This window comes from Oncorhynchus tshawytscha, linkage group LG13 (genome assembly GCF_018296145.1).
Source record: "Oncorhynchus tshawytscha isolate Ot180627B linkage group LG13, Otsh_v2.0, whole genome shotgun sequence".
Classification (NCBI taxonomy): Eukaryota; Metazoa; Chordata; class Actinopteri; order Salmoniformes; family Salmonidae; genus Oncorhynchus; species Oncorhynchus tshawytscha.
In genome coordinates this window covers 48,304,616-48,326,746 of record NC_056441.1, presented here as the reverse complement: position 1 = coordinate 48,326,746, position 22,131 = coordinate 48,304,616, and the positions used below count along the sequence as shown (strand labels likewise).

The 22,131-nt window shown below is 41.8% G+C and overlaps 2 protein-coding genes across 2 annotated transcripts; one reads left to right on the top strand and one right to left on the bottom strand.

Moving 5' to 3' along the window:
• Nucleotides 1–61: 61 nt before the first annotated feature.
• LOC112265058 (zona pellucida-like domain-containing protein 1) lies at nucleotides 62–4,551 on the bottom strand. The gene is made up of 10 exons (XM_024442067.2): nucleotides 4,289–4,551; nucleotides 3,648–3,874; nucleotides 2,939–3,129; nucleotides 2,642–2,714; nucleotides 2,286–2,383; nucleotides 1,877–1,960; nucleotides 1,574–1,745; nucleotides 1,220–1,319; nucleotides 1,003–1,029; nucleotides 62–881 (listed from the first exon to the last, which is right to left on the bottom strand). Exons 1-10 carry the CDS (start codon nucleotides 4,386–4,388, stop codon nucleotides 721–723), a joined length of 1,233 nt encoding a protein of 410 aa, XP_024297835.2. The 5' UTR covers nucleotides 4,389–4,551; the 3' UTR covers nucleotides 62–720.
• An 11,069-nt stretch (nucleotides 4,552–15,620) lies between these two features.
• On the top strand, nucleotides 15,621–21,723 carry laynb (layilin b). Its single transcript, XM_024442064.2, has 7 exons — nucleotides 15,621–15,936; nucleotides 16,685–16,982; nucleotides 17,770–17,927; nucleotides 18,474–18,518; nucleotides 19,072–19,158; nucleotides 19,713–19,827; nucleotides 20,145–21,723. The coding sequence occupies exons 1-7, from the start codon at nucleotides 15,861–15,863 to the stop codon at nucleotides 20,473–20,475; spliced, it is 1,110 nt and encodes a 369-aa protein (XP_024297832.1). The 5' UTR covers nucleotides 15,621–15,860; the 3' UTR covers nucleotides 20,476–21,723.
• Nucleotides 21,724–22,131: the final 408 nt, after the last annotated feature.

Below are 22,131 nucleotides of genomic sequence, written 5' to 3'. Positions count from 1 at the left end.
TACTTGTATTGTATTCTCATAAAAAACAGACACCATTAAACAACATTGAATTCATGTTAAACTTTATTTAGTATTTTTTCCCAATAATGTACAGAGCAGTAGTAGCAGGTCTGAAATTGGAGCATGTTTGACATGAAAACTGGGTTGCGAAACCCCGCCCACTTCGGTTACAAGTCAACTGTATTGAGTACAGTATATATCAAAACAAAATCCCCCAAACCCATATCATATATTATATAAATTATAGCATTGTGGAAGACTCCGTGCGTATATCTATGGAGTCGTAGGCAATGCTATTAATAATAGTCAGATAAATGCCATAGTTAATATATCAGTTCCCACATTCCAGAATAATGAATCAAATTCAAAGAAGTATTTATGTTGCCTCATCTACTACACTATTGCTCAAGCGTTTAACATACTTTCAGAAATTCTTATATATTAGTACAAAAGGTGAAGTATTGTGATGGTTCAGGCGTTTACACATTTTCCTTTGTAACAGGTCATTGATATTGATTAACTTTATCTATGAACAAAAGGAGAATTAGACACTAGTGTCCACTTATTTTCTTAGGACACACTCAAGGTCTTCTAGTAGTTTTTGGCTACAAAATTAATGACATCACGAGAAATCTAAAACACACCCTATTAGGCAAAGCAGATTAGGCAGCTCGGAGGTGGACAGGTTGGTTGGTAGATGGTCATTGGCCAAGACACCTTTCAGTCAAAGGAGTGGGACAGACCGCCTGCCCAGTAGAACTTCTTGAGGACAAACCAGCTGCCAAGGACAAGCAGGGCTATGGCTGCAGTGCCAAAGAGGATCCCTACCACCAGCCCTGTGATGTTAACCCTGTCACCTCTTGACTGTACCCCTCCGCTGCCTGGATCACACAGAGGAAAAGTAGAGCATAGTTTTGGGCGTGCTTTAAATGACACGTTTATCCTCCCACCTAGACATATTCATTATTTGACACTTTAATTTAGCAAAAACATTTAACTCACTATATGCCAACGCAGCAGGTCTTTCCTCTGTAGGATAAACAACAGGGAGGGAAAACATATTATTCATTGAAATGGAATTTGAGTAGCAGTGGTACTAATAGCAATTATCTCTATAAACTCCAGTGAATGAAGTGCTACCTGTGATCATTATTACTGGATATCAGAATCTCAGACATAATGTTGAACAAAATCATTAATGGATGACTCCAGGTCTCACCATCTCTGCTAGTATAGAGTGGTCCCACAGAAACAGTGGCTGATTCCGCTGACTCGGATCCAAAAGGCTCCAGTGATCTCTTTCTCCTGCTATTGCAAGCCTGTAACAAAGACAAGTTCTTATGCTTATATGAACCATTTATGGCATTGCAGCGAATTCAGGGTATAGCGCCAACCGGAACTTGGAACCCTGGTCCAGTGACTGTCAACCCAACAAGTTAGCCACTATACCAAGAGATCCGATCTCTTGACATGGTTACTGTGATGGGTCAAGGTCAACACTGTTTTATCGATGGTGCTAATTGTAAAGAACAAGATACTTTAAGAATGGTGTAGGTATGTGAACTCCACTTACATCAACCAGTTTCTGACACTTGCTGGGCTCACACAGTCGAAGGATGCAGTGCAGGAAGATACTGGACTTTTCCAGGTTATTGTGTGTCACAAAGCGAAATGCCTCAAAGGAGAATCGGGAATTCTTGGAAATCCCATTCTGTGTGACCGATGAGCGTGAATCAACAGTACATCTGTGAATAAGGATTATAAGAAAACTCTTTGTCATTTTGCACATACTTATTATGATCAATATTCTGGGCTGCAATTTATCATTCATATATCTCTATATTTGAAATTGATGAGAGGATGGTTTTTGTCAAACCCTGTGAAGAAGTCGTGCTTCTCATTGTTTGACATGTTGTACGCTGATGGGGTTGCAAAGCAGTGGTCAAGTAAAAGATTAAAACTGTTGGAGGGAGGGAGGGAGGGAGGGAGGGAGGGAGGGAGGGAGGGAGGGAGGGAGGGGGAGGGAGGGAGGGAGGGAGGGAGGAGGGAGGGAGGGAGGGAGGGAGGGAGGGAGGGAGGGAGGGAGGGAGGAGAGAGAGAGAGAGTCATGTCAATTTGTTAGAAAAAGAGTGTACACCATTCACAATAATGAAAATATAGAACATACAAAATAAATATGAATATAATGGATATGGAAAACTACAATACAAAATACTGTACATGAAATGAGTGTGGACTTGACATTTGACCCAGTAGATAAGTTAAGAGACAAAATGTTGTCTTACTTCCCAGTGAGGTTGGTGGCCTTGACCTCCACATAAACCTTGGAACGCAATTCAAGTCCTGTCGGTGGAACCACCAATGGGTAACCATAATCAGTGCCCTACACAACAAACAGTAGAGAAGAGAAGGAGTTGTGAGGAAGATCACAGGTGAGATGTATTCTGTAAATATCCAAATCAAAAGACTAATAGTAGAGTGAAATACGAGTAAATGAACACTTCATAATGTCGCTAAGATATTGATAATAACATTCTATAGGCAGGTACAGTGTACTTGAGATATTATATACTTCTCAGACAGCCCTGACCATTCATGGATGCTATTTTTTTATACATAAGGAATTGAATGCTGCACTCACGTTAAAAACACTCATACTCAAGGTGTTGATGAACGTGCCATTGTTGTCACTGGTGGCCACTGAGACTGACGACCTAAGATAGAGAGAGTGGGAGAGAGCTGGCATTAGAGAAGAAGGAAAAAGTGTCAGTTGACCTGACGAAGATACCAGAATTCATTTGTAACCAAAATTTGTAACCCCCCACCCCCATCTATCTACATCTACGTAGCTACCTCACTAGCTATATAACCCAATTCACCGTCTGGGGATCAATAAAGTACATTTTTACCGATGACCAGTTAGAGGACCGAGACTCACGCTACAATCTGTGTGTTGTTGAGAAGGTACTCCAGCGGGTAGCGGCAGGAGAAGTGATAGTAGAGGTCCGTGGCGTAACTGATGATCCCCACAGAGGACTTGGGGGTGTTAAGGTAACCTGTGATGATGACCGACTGGATGCTGGAGAAAAAGTTGAAAGGACCAGAGGCATCCGGGGCCTCGTCCAAGATCTAGGCTCAATCAACACAATGACGGATTTAAGGAATTGATGACTGAAAGGGAAAGGGGTAATCTAGTCAGCTGTTGATGGAAGACCCAATGAATGATAGATCAGTTATGTAGGATCCACACAATGATGGATCAGTGTAAGATCGTGGATGATTGGATTGATAGGGGATCAACACATTGCTATTAGACAGTTAGCTAGTGCACAAACACAGCCCATCAATATTAGGTTTGTTTTACATTCGATTCTATAATAAGGTAAGGTAGTATCATTTTTACACAACTGAACAGTTCACAGTAGGCTAAACACAATGTTCCTATTTCCAAATAACCACCAGAGGGATAGTCTTGGACACAGTTCACATTATAATACAGTCAAAAAGCCCAAATCCTAATGATGTCCTAATTTACACCGTAACTAAGTCACTCTCTCATTGTGCATTAACTGTAGTATGCCGATTTCCTCAAATGTACACCTTACCCAAGGCACTCTGTCACAGTGAACGTCAAGTAACCCTCTCACCTGCAGTGACTGTCGACAGGGGTTCGCCTGGCTGTGATTGACAGGCAGCTGGTAGAGTATGACAGGCGGATCCACGCTGGTGTCAATCAAGCCCTGGCACTGGCTGTTGTTGTGCTCTCCATTCAGAGCCAGACCGGCGGGGTCGAAGCCTGCCCACTGAGCCGTACACAGGTTCACCTTCAGGTTGATCATACTGGCCCCGCAGTCCACCGTCAAGTCGTTGTTGTCTGAGGGGCCACAGAGGAGAGAGAGTGGAGGTTAAAACATATACAGAATCATTACTAGACTACAGTAGCTGCTGGGGGAATCACTCAGGGATCTTACCACTGTTCATTCAACGGGTGGGTCTAATCCTGAATGCTGATTGGTTAAAAGTGCATTCCAGCAGGTGTCTATTCCACAAGTTACCACTGGCGAAATCTATGATGTTAAAATGCCTATTGACTCTGTTCCACTTGACTGCGCAATCCACTGTCTCCTCAGCCCAGCCAGGCAAGTTACTGGGGGGAATCAATCAGTGAGCTCACCACTGTCTGATCACCGTGTCTCAATTATCGTTCAGCTCAAAATGTTCCCCCTGAGATTTTCACATGGAGAATTCCACCCCTGAATAGCCACGAGGTTCAACCCTCAGGACTTACCTGGGACCCTCTTGTACAGAGCAGAACAGTTGTAGGTAATGGAGAGGGCAGGCTGGAGGAAAATAGCCATCACAGCCGAGACATAGCACAGGGAGAGCATCTTAACTACTGTGGAGAGAGAGGATGAGAGACACACTCAGAGGACATTCACAGAACAGAAAGAACCACAGTCGGCATCCATGGACAGAGTGCAGAAAAGTTGATAAAGCAGAGGTGGTTTTGAGGTTTGTTATCCCACATAGGAAGTAAACATGTCAAATGTGCCACCAAAGAAAATCTGTTACATGTCTAAAATGATCAACTTCCCCCCAAAAATGATTCCCTACTCCAAATCAGTTTGGTTTGACCTTTCAAAACTAAAGCAAGGAGAGCTGAGTCTCAAATCATCCCATCCTACCTGTGAGGTTCCTGAGCAGGTGTTTGTGTGAGCAGGTGGTGGTGTGGTGTGTCTCATATACTGCAGGTGTTAGACCTCCCTGACATCTAATATCACATGGGAGTGAAACACACATCCATCCCATCAACAAACACACACACACCAAGGTTGTTTTTAAAAAAAGTTAAAGCCATCAGACAACCACTGAGAGGACTGTGTCAGTGGGGTTTGACATCGATCTCAAAGGTTAACCTGCACAGGATATTTCATATTTCTTGGAGACAAATAGGGGATATTTTAAGAATGATTGAGCGTTGTTGCTTTTCAGGGACATGTTGTATACTGTATTCATATCTGTTTTATCATATTAGATTCATTCCATTCAACAACAGGATTTTTTTTACACTTTAATAAACCCACTTGAATGCAATATTCATCGGTGATTTGCGAATTGTGGAAACAATTAGTAATAACTGTATATCACTTTTTAATATACAGTACCAGTCAAAAGTTTGGACACACCTACTCATTCAAGGCTTTTTCTTTATTTTTTACTATTTTCTACATTGTACAATAATAGTGAAGACATCAAAACTATGAAATAACACATATGGAATCATGTAGTAACCAAACAAAGTGTTAAATCAAAATATATTTGATATTTTTCAAAGCAGCCATCCTTTGCCTTGATGACAGCTTTGCACACTCTTGGCATTCTCTCAACCGGCTTCAACATATGTAGGAGTTCCCACTTATGCTGTCCAACTCATCCCAAACCATCTCAATTGGGTTGTGGTCGGGTGATTGTGGACTCATCAGACCAAAGGACAGATTTGCACCAGTCCATTGCTCGTATTTCTTGGCCCAAGCAAATCTATTCTTCTTGTTGGTGTCCTGTGGTAGTGGTTTCTTTGAAGAAATTTAACCATGAAGGCCTGATTCACACAGTCTCCTCTGAACAGCTGATGTTGTTTCTGTTACTTGAACTCTTGAAATACTTGGGCTGCAATTTCTGAGGCTGGTCACTCTAATGAACTTATCCTCTGCAGCAGAGGTAAGTCTGGGTCTTTCTTTCCTGTGGCGGTCCTCGTGAGAACCAGTTTCATCATAGAGCTTGATGGTTTTTGCGAAGTTCTTGAAACTGTCCGGATTGACTGACCTTCATATCTCAAAGTAATGATGGACTTGTTTCTCTTTGCTTATATGAGCTGTTCTTGCCATAATATGGACTTGGTCTTTTACCAAATAAGGCTATCTTCTGTATACCACCTCTACCTTGTCACAACACAACTGATTGGCTCAAATGCATTAATTCACTTTTAACAAGGCATACCTGTTAATTTAAATGCATTCCAGGTGACCAGATCATGAAGCTAGTTGAGAGAATGCCAAGAGTTTGCAGACCTGCCATCAAGGCAAAGGGTGGCTACTTTAAAGAATCTCAAATATAAAATATATTTTGATTTGTTTAACACTTTTTTTTGGCTACTACATGATTCAAATCCAATTAAACTGTATTAGTCACATGTCCTGAATACAACAAGTGTAGACCTTACCGTGAAATGCTTACTTATTCCATGTGTGTTATTTGATTATAGAATATTTGTGAAAACGTAAACTATGTAGAAAATAGTCAAAAAAGAAATAAGAAAAACCCTTGAATGAGTAGGCTTTATCAATGACTTGTACTATAATTGTATTTTTTTATTTGATAGGTTGCGATATTGTGTAGAATATGCAATAATATGAATTCTGAGCCAATGAGATGCTCCAAAAAATACGAAATTCTCCTTTGATCATGGTTTTTAGCCCAGGACCAGCCTTAACCTCTGTCTAAGAAACAGGCCCTTAGAGCTTCACGGGTTGGGCATGCATTGGCATTTCATTACATAACCTTGTTTGGAACAGGGGGCGGGTCGGTTCAAATTTTATCAACATTAATCACCACACAAAACCTATTCATCAAAATGCCATACAATCCCTGGGGTTCCTTTTGCATTTCTTATCAAACTTCCATCTAAAAGTGAGAAGTTAAGTCTATACGAGAGACAAAGCGGCCCTTGGGATGTCCTATGTAGAAGAGTGGATTCATGTCTTGAGAATGAAACACTATGAATGCTGGAAATGTGATAACGGAAGCCACAAGGTAAGAAACACACAGAACCAAAAAATAGGCATTGTTAATTTCACTCGCATGTCATCCCTCCATTCTATTTTGTTCCAAGAGCTACTTTGAAAGTAGCCTTTGCTATAGGCTACAACTGCTACTGTGAAGGCCTATTGTTCAGCGGGAAATATAGAATCAAAATATTTTCTGCCAAAAGCCCCTTGGCGAGAGAAGAGATTTGTTACACTATACGGATGCTTCACTTGGTGACAGTCCCTTCACTTTTTTGCCTCTGCCCAAGATTTCTCCAATGACAATTGTTTATGTGGTCCTAATGGCTGCTGGGGTCATTCAATGGGACAATTCCAGATTATGCAAAACTCATAATCTTGGACCCTTGTAGTTTCAAGCTAAGCTGTTTACTAATATTTCAAATCAATGGATAATCAAGGTTGATTGATTCTGGAAATGAATGAAAGAACAATATTGGACATGTGGAAATACCATAGTAATAAAATGCATGTTGCTTGCCTTACATGCTATATGATGCGAAGAAAGAAATGAATTAGCTAGATAAAAGGAAAAAAATGTAGCATGTGTATTTTGCTATATCATTTGTGGTTTGAGAGAGGGAACACAGATATGACAAAGAAATTCAGAAAAATTAACTCAAATGTAAAATGAATGGGTTAATAATATGTTGAACAAAAATATAAACACAACATCTCAACAAACGCAACATCCCATGTTGCTGAGGGGGGGGTTGAGTTTTCTGTCTGTAATAAAGCCCTTTTGTGGCAAAAACACCAAATTCTGATTGGCTGGGCCCTGGCTACCAAGTGTGTGGGCCTGGCTACCAAGTGTGTAGACCTATGCCCTCCCAGGCCCACCCATGGCTGCACCCCTGTCCAGTCATGCAAATCCATAGTTTAGGGCCAAATGAATGTATTTCTATGGACTGCTTTCCTTATATGATCAGTAACTCAGTAAAGTCTTTGAAATTGCTGCATGTTGCATTTATATTTTTGTTCAGTGTAGCTGTTAAACGTGGAATCTTTCTCTATTCAGTTTTTCTAATACAGGTATTCGTCCATCCAATCACCAATACAGGAAACCTAACATTTCACAAAGTTAAACATTGCAACTGTAACCTTCACCACTGAAAACGAGCTAGAAAAAGTCCCGGCCAGACATGACCAGTGTAAAAAAACACCAAGACATGTCAGCCAGGATTACACTGTAGTGACAACATACTCCAACACAGTAATCACCATTGTGCTTCTTTACAATATCCATTCTCAGCGCTCAACAAAGGTGGCGGAAATTTGATCTCAGTCACAGCAATAACCAAGGGCAATTAGGGTTGTTTAAGATGCTGATTTGAGTTGGGAAAGAAAATATGCTGGGAATAGGTAAGGGAATGATACTGTAGACTTTAGGAGGTGTGACAGATCAGCTAGTCCAAAACCCCCTAAAAATAGGTGTGAGGCATGAAATGAACAGACTGGAGGCAGTGGTTGTGGTTCCTTAGCTTTTGTATTGTCACTAAACGGGTTCTTTCACCCGACAAAATAGTTCCTGTACAAGGTAGAATCCAATGCTGAAACAGTGTGAAAAGCTCTCTCGCCCTCCATTTGACAAATCTGACCATAATTCTATCCTCCTGATTCCTGCTTACAAGCTCGGTCTATAAAAAAGTGGTCAGATGGAACAAATGCTAAACCATAGGACTGCTTTGCTGGCACAGACTAGAATATGTTCCGGGATTCTTCCGATGGCATTGAGGAGTACACCACATCAGTCAATGGCTTTATCAATAAGTGCATCGAGGACGTCGTCCGCACAGTGACTGTACGTACATACTCCAACCAGAAGCCATGGATTACAGGCAACATTCGCACTGAGCTAAATGGTAGAGCTGACGCTTTCAAGGAGGGGGGCTCTAACCCGGAAGCTTCTAAGAAATCCCGCTATACCCTCCAACAAAACCATCTGACAGGCAAAGCATCAATACAGGATTATGATTGAATCTTACGACACCGGCTCAGACGCTTGTCGGACGTGGCAAGGAAGCACAGCCGAGAGCTGCCCAGTGACACGAGCCTACCAGACAAGCTAAATAACTTTATGCTCGCTTCAAGGCAAGTAACACTGAAACATGCATGAGAGAGTCAGCTGTTCCGGATGACTGTGTGATCATGCTCTCCGCAGCCGATGTGAGTAAGACTTTTAAAGAGATCAACATTCACAAGGCCGCAGGGCCAGACGGATTACCAGGACGTGTACTGAAAGCATGCGCTGACCAATTGGCAAGTGTCTTCACTGACATTTTCAACCTCTCCCTGTCTGAGTCTGTAATACCAACATGTTTTAAGCAGACCACCATAGGCCCTTTGCCCAAGAACACTAAAGTAACCTGCCTAAATGACTAACAACACGTAGCACTCACATCTGTAGCCATGAAATGCTTTGAAATGCTGGTCATGACTCCCATCAACACCATTATCCCAGAAACCCTAGACCCACTCCAATTTGCATACCGCAACAACAGATCCACAGATGATGCAATCTCTATTGCATTCCAATCTACCCTTTCACACCTGGACAAAAGGAACACCTATATGAGAATGCTGTTCATTGACTACAGCGCAGCATTCAACAGCATAGTGTCCTCAAAGCTCATTCTTAAAGCTAAGGACCCTGGGACTGAACACCTCCCTATGCAACTGGATAGGGAGGTTGTGAAGAGGGCACGACAAAACCTATTCCCCCTCAGGAGACTTAAAGATTTGGCAATGGATCCTCAGATCCTCAAAAGGTTTTACAGCTGCACCATCGAGAGCATCCTGACGGGTTGCATCACTGCCTGGTATGGCAACTGCTCGGCCTCCGACCACAAGGCAAAACAGAGGGTAGTGCGTATGGCCCAGTACATTGCTGGGGCCAAGCTTCCTGCCATCCAGGACCTCTATATCTGGCGGTGTCAGAGGAGGCCCTAAATATCGTCAAAGACTCCAAAGACTCCAGCCAGCCTAGTCATAGACTGTTCTCTCTGCTACCGCACAGCAAGCGGTACCGTACTGCCAAGTCTAGGTCCAAGAGGCTCCTAAATAGGTTCTACCCCCAAGCAATAAGACTCCTGAACATCTAATCAATTGGCTACCCAGACTATTTGCATTGCCCCTCCCTCCCTCTGGAACGCTGCTGATACTCTCGGTTATTATCTATGCATAGTCACTTATTTAATAACTCTTCCTACATGTACTTATTGCCTCAATTACATTGACACCGGTGCTCCCACACATTGGCATTGACTCTGTACCGGTTCCCCCTGTATATAGCCCCGCTATTGTTATTTACTGCTGCTCTTTAATTATTTGTTATTCTTGTCTCTTACATTTTTGTTGTGTTTTCTTAAAACTGCATTGATGGCTAAGGGCTTGTAAGCATTTCACTGTAAGGTTGTATTCAGCGTGGGTGACAAATACAATTTGATTTGATTGAAAAGAATAAACAAACTAAGCAGCTGACCAAAAGGCCGTGGCCAAAAAGGGAACGCAAAACAACAAACGACTCCCCTCGTCTTTAGACTATCGTCTACACATAATATTTACAGGGGGAATTCTTCCCCCTATCTATAACCTGCCTTGTTTAACATAGAGCCAAGATGCGTTAGATGAAGCCGTTTTCTCTGCGGTAGGACAGTCCGACGTCCTCACAGGTCCCCGTGTCTGCTCCCAATCCACCCCGAGCTCCTCTCCTGTTACACCTATGTAGAGGGAGACACCAAGCCAATCAGTGGGCCCAGTTGTGTACTAATTGGCTTTACACTGAGTACCTATCCCCTGAGGAGGGTGCTGTCGTGTCGTCTCCCTCCGGCTGATAACTGAACTCTCACAAAGGGTATAGTGGAGAGATCAAGAATTCATTATAGTACCTGTCTATCAGAGTTGACTACCCCTGCGTCACGCAACTAGTTTAACTCTCCTTTCTCATCATGCCAGCTCGCAAGGTGGACCTATTATAGAGTACCATAGTATGAGTCATAATACCCATACAACCTAGAGGTCAAATGTGGAAATGGTTCCAATCGTATTTCCACCATTCATTTCTCCCATAGGGGATTTTAGAAACACTTAAAATAATGGCTGTGTTTTTTGTAGGCTCACCTGGTGTGAACTTTTGATAACCATGCAAATATCTCTTTACTTTTATCAATACATTCAACTGTATTTACCCTTCCAAAATTGAAATGCTAATTATGTGGCTATCATAAAGAACTACAAATACCATGGTGATCTGGACGAGACTGCTGACTCGAGGCAAGGGTAGGAATCTCTGGATTATAACTATCTAATGTTAGCTAAATGTAGAAATGAATAAAGAAGATAGATTTCTTTAAATTGACAGAATTCTGTGAACTGTCTTGTGCAAGTTTGAAATTGACACAATACATATTAGCAAAGGCATCGAGAAGATATGAGGAGCAGGAGCTTGCAGGGATTTGTAGTTTTGCACGATGTATACTTTGATGCTAATCTGATTTTTTTAAATAATCTGAGAGTAAATAGAGACGAATATATTGATAAAAGTCACCTTGTCCGGGAGAGATTTACACGGTTATCAAAACGTCACGCCAGGTTGAGCCTACACGAAACACAGCCCTTATTTTAAGTGTGTCTAAAACGGTGGAAAAACTGTTGGAACCATTTCCCTGTTTGACCGCTAGGTTTTATGGGTATTATGACACCTCCACTGTGGGGCTCTATGGCCATACAAGGGCCAAGTGGCCATACAAGGGCCAATCTAAATGTTATGGTACATGGTGTGTCCTTGAGAAGACTCTTTTGTGTTGGAGATGTTGGAGTAGAACTAGTATGAAAGTAGAAATAGCTTGATTATTGGTCACTTTCTTTGCTTGAATAAGACAATGCAATGATGGTCAAGACACGGTGATGAGTAAAAAAAAGATTGTCGTAAAGAGTAGTAGTCTCTTGCTGTCATCTGCTGGCCAAGTTTGGGTTGTTATCAGTGCTCGTGCACCAAAGTATACAAAACATTCGGAACACCTGCTCTTTCCATTACATAGACTGACCAGGTGAATCGAGGTGAAAGCTATGACCCCTTATTTATGTCACTTGTTAAATCCACTTCAGTCAGTGTAGATGAAGGGGAGGAGACAGGTTAAATATTTTTTTTTAAGCCTTGAGACAATTGAGACATGGATTGTGTATGTGTGCCATTCAGAGTGTGAATGGGCAAAACAAAATATGTAAGCGCTTTTGAACGGGGTATGTCAGTAGCTGCCAGGCGCATCGGTTTGAGTGTGACAAGAACTGCAACGCTGCTGGGGTATTCACACTCAACAGTTTCCCTTGTGTGTCAAGAATGATCCACCACCCAAAGGACATCCAGCCAACTTGACACAACTGTTCCTCTTATTATTTGGAAATACCTGCAAATTCAAATATGATTATTAAAAATGACCAGAATGCAGTCCCAAATCACAGGCTTGTATCAGCTCCAGTAAGACCATATTTAACATTATATAACATACATTGTTTCCCTGTCAAAGAAATCAAATGATGCCTTGAAGTAAAAAAATCCATTCCTGAGTTACACCAGAGGTGGACCCCCTCGCATAGAGACAGTGCATGCCTTTGCTTGACTTGAGTAACACTACCCTGGCCTCGCTCAGATGACGACCCTCTCATGGGGCCAAGACTCGTGTCACTAATAAAGAGACATGATAGAGAGTTACATTCCAGGAAGACGAGTAGTGAACCTCTGGCCCAGAGCCAGCCAGACAGCACAAAAGTGCCTCACATAAAATGAATGTGTTGTGGAACACATCCTGGCTTGTCTGAGTTTTTCATTTGCTCCCAGGAAGCATGTGTTGCAGGGTTTACCATCTGCTGATGACTTATTGAGACAGCACGAAGAGAGGCGATGAGTCTCGGTCTTGTGGCTGACTTGTGGCTGACTTCGTGTGTGCTGGGCCAAATAGGATAGTATTTTCTATTTAGATGTAAATATTTGGCATACATTCCCCTCCGTTTATTGATAAAGGCACATGACTCTAGAACCAACAAAAGTCATAAAAAAATATTGTGAATGTCCATGACTAGTCTACATGGAAATGTATCTGAAAATAAATGCATTTATATATTTATTACAGTCTTGTCCCATCGCACCCATACAGACTTGGGAGAGGCGAAGGTCGAGAGTCATGCGTCCTCCTATACACGACCCCGCCAAGCCGCACTGCTTCTTAACCCGGAAGCCTGCCACACCAATGTGTCGGCGGAAACACAGTACAGCTGGCTAAGTTAGCATGCATGCGCCCGGCCCGCCACAAGGAGTCGCTAGATCGTGATTGGACAACGACATCCCAGCCAGCCAAACCCTCCCCTAACCCGGACGATGGTGGGTCAATTGTGCGCCGCCTCATGGCTCTCCCGGTCACGGCCGGCTGCAGCACAGCCCGAGATCGAACTTGGGTCTGTAGTGACACCTCTAGCACTGCGATGCAAAACATAAGTTGACTTTTTGGAGATAATAGGTTTTTCCATTGGCACAGCAGTCGAAGGCACTGCATCTCAGTGCTAGAGGCGTCACTACATACCCTGCTTCGATTCCAGGCTGTATAACAACCGGCCGTGATTGGTAGTCCCATAGGTCGGCGCGCAATGGGCCCAACACCGTCCGGGTTAGGTTTGGCCGGGGTAGGCCGTCATTGTAAATAAGAATTTGTTCTTAACTGACTTGACTAGTTAAATAAAGGTTAAACAAAAATGAAATAAAAATTCCAGGACACCGACAATACTATTTATGGTACATGAGAAAACGTATGCTACGTCTTCATTCATAGAAGATTGTATTTGTTCTTTCCTGATTCTGCTTGGGCATAATCTGTCATTGACAATATTGCAAAAAATATGTTCTGACTCCATTAGGCTATATGTAACTAATATTATTAGATGAGAGATGAGAGTTATATTTGCTGCATGGAATGTGTATTATACTGTTGTTGATTACTCTATTTTAAGCCTTTTAAAGCCTCTACATTCTTCTTCATATTCTTCAATAGACCTATGCATAATTTTTCTAGAGAGAAAAGGGAAATTAGTGGAAGTGCCTGAAAAACAAATGAGAAAGGACAGGGAAAGGAAATATGGTGTTGAAAAAACAGCTCTTCCCTTTCCTCCCTTCTGGCTTCCTGTCAGGGGCCAATGCTTTGCACACTCCTCTGAGCCCATGAACTCACTGCGATCAACTCTCCTCACAAGCAATCCGATCCTAGATCAGTACTCCTACTCTAAGACCGGTGGAGGCATAGAAACCATGTGTTTGATACCATTCCACCCATTCCGCTCCAGCCATTACGACGAGCCCGCCTCCCCCCAATTAAGGTGCGATCAACCTCCTGTGTCTAGCACGCTTTATGAACACAGGCCCTGGACTTTTCCATTTCTGATAGTTACAGTCAAAACACTAACTGAAAACTGTTCACTATAGGGGTAATTAAGGTTTCCAGGTTTAACATACCTCTGCTATTTGTTTCCAAGTTAGCCAACCCCTTCCCATGTAGCTTAGGCCACAGCATATAACCAACTGTGTTATTATGGTAGAGTCTGAAGTGACTGATGTTGGTTTTCTGAGACTTCCAGATTAGCATCAACACTCAATCCTATCTCAGGTCTGCTCTGGCATAAAACCGGCTTTTTTACTGACTGACAATGTGTAAGTTATGTTGATACAGATTTCAGGGTGATTGCTATCTGGTTATCATATCAAATCAAATGTTATTGGTATACACCCCCGCCCTTCTTCTTCCCACAGAGGTGTTTATCTCTGTCGGCACGATGCTTGAAGAAGCCCGGTGACTGAATCGACTCCGACAACATATCCCGAGAGAGCCATGTTTCTGTGAAACAGAGAATGTTACAATCTCTGATGTCTCTCTGGAAGGCAACCCTTGCTCTAATTTCGTCTACCCTTGTTGTCAAGAGACTGGACATTGGCGAGTAGTATACTCAGAAGCGATGGGCGGTGTGCACGCCTACGGAGCCTGACCAGGAGGCTGATGTTGTTTTGGCTCTGCTTCTGGGATTAGATCCACTGTCCCGGGTTGGGGTCCGAACAAAGGATCCGCTTCAGGAAAGTCGTATTTCAGGTCATAATGTAGGAAAATTGACATTGTTTTCTGGGCTAACAATGTAAGAAATAATACTTTAAAAAAAATATATATATATATACATAGTTTTCAAAGGACTCAAAGCGAGGAAAACATCTGTGTCAGCGCCATCTTGCAGTCGGTAATCACAAAACAACCTCACAAAAAAAACGGTCTTGTATTGTCTGGGGTTTGCTGCCTGGAACACAGTCTCACCAAAGTTTTCCATGTTGCAGCCTCATTACTGGCTAAATTAACACGCACCACCCGGCCCTAGAATTTCCTAATTTCCTCAAGTGAAAGAACACAATCTTCTCCTCAGGCTAATGCTTGACCTTTACATAATTCATTCCCAATTTTTCACTTAACTGTTTTATTTCTTATTTCCTGCACTGGTTGTCAAATCTTTCCCCCAGCACACAGTAAATCTAGGCTATAATAGCAGGAACATTTGTATATGAATGTTTGATATTCAATGAAAGTAGTGTGTGTGTGCGTGTATGAAATAGACGTTTGCTAAACATGTACAATACTCGTGATCAGTATAGCATATCACTCAAAGACATCTTTTCAGTCTCTCTTCCATTCTTATCAAATAAATGTGACTTTGATTAGATTATTGTGTGGGTGCAGCATGGAGTAGCCTAATTTCATTATGCCTATGAGTGCAAAAAAAAACATAGCAAGGTATGACAAGCATTCCTCCTTTACTCCTTTTAGCTTCGATGGATTTACTCAAAATAATGAGCCTTTCGCAGTGAGAGGGGTTTAAAAAACGCTATACCGGATCCTGCAAAAATACTTCGACCTAATTCTGATTGGACCATATGCGATTTTTCGCCCCTCTCTCAGGCTTTGACGGGCGGTTACGGTTTTTCTCGAATTTACACGAAAGTTTAGTGAAGATGAAGAAATGGATTTTGTTAAACTGCTCGGGACTGTTCTCGCCGTTTTCTGCCACTTAGGATTCACCCAATTTGAACACAATGGTGAGTGTTGACAGGGAAACAATGTCAAACTTGTCAAAGCCCGTTGTCAAAAGGTAACTGTATGATTAACCCAAGGTTATCTAATGCATTGCAATATTGCGCTCTTTTGATTGTGCGAAAAAAATCGTATTATGTAGTACCCAACGAAAGAAGAAAGATTTTGGAACGTTAAAATGTTTAAATAGAAACTTCAAATGTCACCCAAAATCGAGTGCTTTTGTAAGCTAGATGGCAAAAACAGTCACTGCAATATTTCTCTTCAATAGGCCTAAACATTGCCCAGAGCAGGCTCTTTGTTTTGGTTTGTGTGTTGGGAACCTATGATTCGTTTTGAGATGGGCCATTATGCTCAGAAGTAGGCTACAGATTTAGAAGACCAATGTGGTATGTAATAGTATAAAGGTGGTGCAAATATCAAGGTGGGCCATATTACTTTACAGCTTATTCACTGTGGTTTGCAACAGTATTAATAAAGGCCCTAATAATAAAGAAAATATGGCAATAGGTCTACATAAAATCAAGAGCTCTTGCACATAGGCCTATTATCATGTAATCCATGTATGCTAATACATGTGCCTTATGTCCTCACAGTTTACATAACAACTTGCAATGTTATTCCACTGAATGTCCATTCTGATTTGACCTTATTTATTACCCACGTTTAGATTCGCAATTTTCCAATTGAATTTGCAATTGAATTTGCTTTCTTGATTTGCAATTTCTTGTTTTCCAATGCGATGCACTGTAGGCCAGAGGATCTGCCGGCGTGGCACAGAGCGACCCTGCTACAGGATCAACTACTTCCAGGACCCACGGCGGAGGGCGACCTTCGATGATGCCAGGCAGGCCTGCAGGACGGATGGGGCAGAGCTCCTCAGTATCGAGACTGACAATGAGCAGCGTCTGGTCGAGAGGTTCATCCAACAGTTGCAGGCCACTGATGGGGACTTCTGGATCGGGCTGCACAGAAGCCCACGCCACTGGGTGACTACCATAGGATGCCCTTCGCAGTACTACTGGCTGGATGGCAGCAAGGCCAGATTCAGGTGTTCTTGTGTTTTACTTTGGTTTCAAGTCTAGGAGATCCCTGCAGCTGTTGGCATGCACACCACAGGAAAATACAGGGCCATAGAGATACCTCACATGACTCACAGTAATCTGAGAGTCATCAAAGAGCATCAGGGATTAACATATGTTGGTGTCTACATGCTTTGAGAGTCATTGCTATTTTATCGGTACAATTTGTATTATCATGAATGTTGTGGTAATGGCAGTGTTGGGAAAGCTACTCTGAAATATAGTTTACCCAGCTACCAATTACTTCACACTGAAAGAAGTTAAGCTTCACTAAAGGTACCCTTAAAAAATATAGTTGACTTGACTAAAGTTACTTTGAAAAAGTAGTTCACTTCATCCAAACTACTTAATGAAAAAATATTATATCTAAATCTGAAATGTCATAGACGACAAGTTGCCAGAACAGATCACCGTTGTCAGATGTTAACAGATGTTATTTACCCTATTAATCACAAAATAAAATGCTTCAAGTGAGAATTAGGCAGAGTAGTGTGTAGTTCCAGTAGTTAGCTACACCACTACATGGCAAAAGTTATTAACTTACTGAAAACACTACCTTGATTTGAATTTAGTTCGACTACCACCAAGCTACTGCAAAATGTAGTTCAATTACTAGTTGAACTACATAGTTCTCTACTCCCCAACAGTAGGATCAGTAGGATGAGTAGGATGAGAGTCCATTTTCAGAGGCATGCTGTTGACTATCAAAGGATCTCTGATAAAGTTGTTGACCTATGGAAAACACGCTTGTTGCAGAAACTGGCATTGGGACGAGCCATCGTGTGGCAACGAGATGTGTGTGGTGCTGTACCACCAGCCTTCTGCCCCCCCTGACGAGGGGGGGCGTTTAATGTTCCAGTGGAACGATGACAACTGCAACACCAGGAACAATTTTGTCTGCAAGTACTCCGAAGGTGAACTGTACCCTGGACACGTTCTGAGTAGACAAACGTTGTGGAACATTGCAGATAGAAATGTTATGAATAGAGTTGACATGATTTGTTATTCTACATGTCAGAGAGTTATGTTTGTTTCACATCGTGTTTTTCTATCTGAACGATCCACAACATTGTGCCCTGCAAAACATGGCCCCGGTGTCCTTGATAGTGTTCATATTTAGACATGAACAGATTAAAAGGGTTGTATTCAACGGACAGCAAATGGAAATAAAGGGGCCTAAACAGGGAGGGACTAACTGAATTTGTCCAATTAGAATCTCTTTTGTTGACAAGTTTTTTTTATTACGGATTGCAACAGTGTGCACTAATGAATTTGGCAATGTTACAATACATTTATCCTATCTCAATCCTGTAGTTTATCTCTGCTGAAGGAGATAATATTGCATGGTATGATTTTGATTGAATACCAGTTTATCAACAAGGAACCATAGAAAATATAATTCACAGTCAATATAGTCCATATACTTTTGCAGCTGACGATTCTCTTTCTCTCTCTTACAGAAAAGTTACCAGTGTTTACTGTGGTGTGGAATTCATTATACACAGGTAAACCCACCCCTGCAACTAACATTTAGATTTTTTTAAGGTCAAATATGTGAATCCTTGAGATGAGTGATTTGTTGATACTGAGATCAACAGCTTGAACATTATGACATCACAATTCTCAATCTCCAAAGTGTCTAGGAAGTGTAAAGGATGACATCTAGTGGTAAAGATTTATGAATCACAATATAATAGAAGAGAATATAATAGAACATAAAAACCTCATCAGTGTCATTGAATCAATCCTCTTACCAGATAATAGAGGCTATGCATGACAAATACAGTAGGCTATAGTACAGTTAGAGATTACCAGTGAAGTTGCTTGAAACTGTTGCTCTGATTGAGTTTATTCCTAGAGAGTTTATTTGCATATTAGTCATCCTGTACTTGTTTACACATTGCTGAATCACACATGCTCAATCTTTCTTCTCTGTTGAAGACAAATGTTGCTTATTTTGGTCTGCACATTTATTTGGGCAATATGACGTTTTTGTAATATCAATCCAATTTACAGTGTCTGTCTATTTACACGTTTTGCTCATTATCTATTTTCCAGTTGCCCCAATTATATCTTTAATACCAATCCTCCCATCAGCTAAAGTGAGTGATGAGAAGACAAAACTAGGACTGTCTGAATCATCAGGTAAAAAATCTGCACTCTTCATGTCTATCGGGTTTGATCCTTGGTTATGAAATATTGTACATTATAAACTGGGCGGTTCGAGCCCTGAATGCTGATAACAGACCGTATACCATGGGTATGACAAAACATTTGTTTTTACGGCTTTAATTACATTGGTAACCAGTTCATAATAGCAATAAGGCACCTCTGGGGTTTGTGATATATGGCCAATATACCACGGCTAAGGGCTGTGTCCAGGCACTCCGCATTGCGTTGTGCGTAAGAACATCCCTTAGCCGTGGTATACACCCCTTCATGCCTTATTGCTTAATTGTGTCCCAAATACAATAAATGATCTCCTCATTTATTTTCCAAAGTTTCTTTCCAAAATGATTCATAGTGAGGTGCCAACTTACTGTCATTAGCCTGGTCCTAGATCTGTGTGTTTGCGCTATCATGTCAGCTCCTTTTCATTGACAATGACTGACAAGGAGTTGACATGATAGCGCAAACAGATCTGGGCCCAGGCTATAATGCCATTGTCTTACCTCTGGTGTTTTTTTTCTCCCTTCAAGTATCTCTTTCAGATAATGTCCTGTATGTCTCCTACATTCTATTTGCTACTATCCCTATTCTACTGCTGCTGCTTGTGGCTACAGGAGTCTTCTGCTATAAACGGGCTGCCAAAAGGTAATACTTGTTCGCTTCATTGTATAATAACAGGTAATAATACATTTTGTATGTTAGGCACCTGTCAAGGTCACCAAACATTATTTAAAAGTATTTCAAAAAGAATCTATAGGTAAAAAAATGACACAGGTAAGAGGGGCAAAACAGAGGGAGCTTGCAAGAGGGCTTGTGAAACACAATCAACATCAGACGTCACAGAGCATAAGAGATGTTTTGTTTTGAGGTTGGTTTAAATGCCGTACTTGAAATAAGCAATGATGGAGGTGTTTGTGACGCGCTACATGCCTCTGTAACTGATAGTGTAACTCTTTATGCAGGAGAAAGTCTCCAACAGACAGCTACCCTAAGCAAGAGCAATGGGGTACAATGTCCACTGCGGCCTGCAACATCCAAGGACCCTATGCCTACCAGGACATCACCAAGCTTCAACCAGCCGAACTGGAGAGCATGGCACCTGAATCAATCAAGAAGATGTCCTTCTGTGCCTCCTCTTTTGATTCCCAGTGTGATGATTATGAGAATGTTTCAAACATGGAGACAGTGACAGAGAGTGGCTTTGTGACCAACGATATCTACGAGGACTGGCAAAACCAGGGTCGGCACTATCTCAACGAGACTGGATGGGTGGAGAATGAGATCTATGAGTAATGTTGTGGCCCTGCAGTGCCTCTCTCTTTACCACATGTCCACTGGGCCATCTGGGCATCTGACTATTTTTGTCTCCATTCATCTTTCATATCTCCTGCTGGTGGGTTGTATGGCATCATGTGATGCGAGACAGGATGGACAGATCCTGTGTGGTATTATATAGTGTTCGCTTTAGGGTATGCCCACTAACCGTACAAAGAGGCCTATGGTGTCAGCCCCATTTGAGGTTTCCTGTGTGGAAGTTGATGTCAGGGAACAGGACAATATCTTCGGAAATTCGGATAACAGAAGTCTGACCCCACGACACCTCTGAGCAATGGCTGCCTGCGAGAGATGATCCTCCCAGTGATATTTAACAAAGCCTCCACTGCTATGACACCAGTTTGAGCTGGCTGGATAAAGTCATAATGTGCCTTTCAAAGTCCTGGTTGAATAACAGAGTGTAGCATTTGTTTATTTGCCTATTCCTGTGTCTTCGTCTTATAATCTTGTATTTATCACAATGTTGTGAGAAAAATCAAGAAAATACATGTTTTGCGTACATGGTAGATTCAAGTGGGCCTGACTAGAGTGTTGCGAAAAAGTAGTCTTAACGAGCTAAAGCTGAGTGTTCTTGGAGGATGTCGGACAGGAAATACCAAAAGCACATCTGGAACTCGCACATACAGGAAATCTAGCAGTGACAGCAGATGCTTTTGGGGTGCTGCGCTCAACAGTTTTCCATGTAAGGCTGTCACGATAGGTTAATTAACAAAACATGTACTTGCTGGACCTGTAGGCCTATATGGGTGATATTTCAAATATCGCGTACCGCTCTGGCTACAAATAAATGTTTTTTTTATTTTTTATAATAATGTGCCTTTTATTGTGTTTTTGTGTACAAGAAGAAAGAAAAATAGACCATTTATAAGCCGTAAAACCTTTGGTAAGATATAGCTTACTTTACTGTACTATTGCAAACAGTACTTACTTATGGCTTCCATATTGTTTGTTTGACCAGCAGATGGTGCTGTTTCATGTCATATTTCAACTGTTTCCATTGGTCTCGAACTACAGCAGTTTCACTCAAATTCTATGTTGATCGCTAGATGTGCAATGGGTATGTTAAAAAAAGGATAACAATGTGCTAATATTCTGTCATATTATTGTATTATTCTCAAACCAATTGACTTGGCTTAATAACATGTATCTAAAATGTATACTGAACAAAAATATACTGAACAAAAATATAAACGCAACATGCAACAACTTCAATTTCAACTATTTTACTGAGTTACAGTTCATACAGTATAAAGAAATCAGTCAATTGAAATAAATTCATTAGGCTCTAATTTATGGATTTCACATGACTGGGCAGGGGTGCAGCCATGGCTGGGCCTGGGAAGGTATAGGCCCATCCACTGGGGAGCCAGGCCTAGCCAATTAGAATGAGTTTTTTCCCCCACAAAAGGGCTTTATTGCAGACAGAAATACTCCTTAGTTTCATCAGCTGTCCAGGTGGCTGGTCTCAGACGATCCCACAGGTGCAGAAGCATGATGTGGAGGTCCTGGGCTGGCATGGTTACACATGGTCTGCGGTTGAGAGGCCGGTTGGAAGTACTGCCAAATTTTCTAAAACGATGGAGGCGGCTTATGGTAGAGAAACTAAGATTCAGT

Excerpts from the sequence above, each read along its gene's own strand:
- LOC112265058 (XM_024442067.2), bottom strand. The coding sequence starts at position 4,388 with ATGCTCTCCCTGTGCTATGTCTCGGCTGTGATGGCTATTTTCCTCCAG. Across the intron at positions 2,384-2,641 it reads TGAGTATGAGTGTTTTTAAC|GGCACTGATTATGGTTACCC; the intron begins GTGAGTGCAGCA and ends TTTGTTGTGTAG. Across the intron at positions 1,030-1,219 it reads ACTCTATACTAGCAGAGATG|AGGAAAGACCTGCTGCGTTG; the intron begins GTGAGACCTGGA and ends TTTATCCTACAG.
- laynb (XM_024442064.2), top strand. The coding sequence starts at position 15,861 with ATGGATTTTGTTAAACTGCTCGGGACTGTTCTCGCCGTTTTCTGCCAC. Across the intron at positions 16,983-17,769 it reads GGCAGCAAGGCCAGATTCAG|AAACTGGCATTGGGACGAGC; the intron begins GTGTTCTTGTGT and ends CGCTTGTTGCAG. Across the intron at positions 17,928-18,473 it reads TGTCTGCAAGTACTCCGAAG|AAAAGTTACCAGTGTTTACT; the intron begins GTGAACTGTACC and ends TCTCTCTTACAG.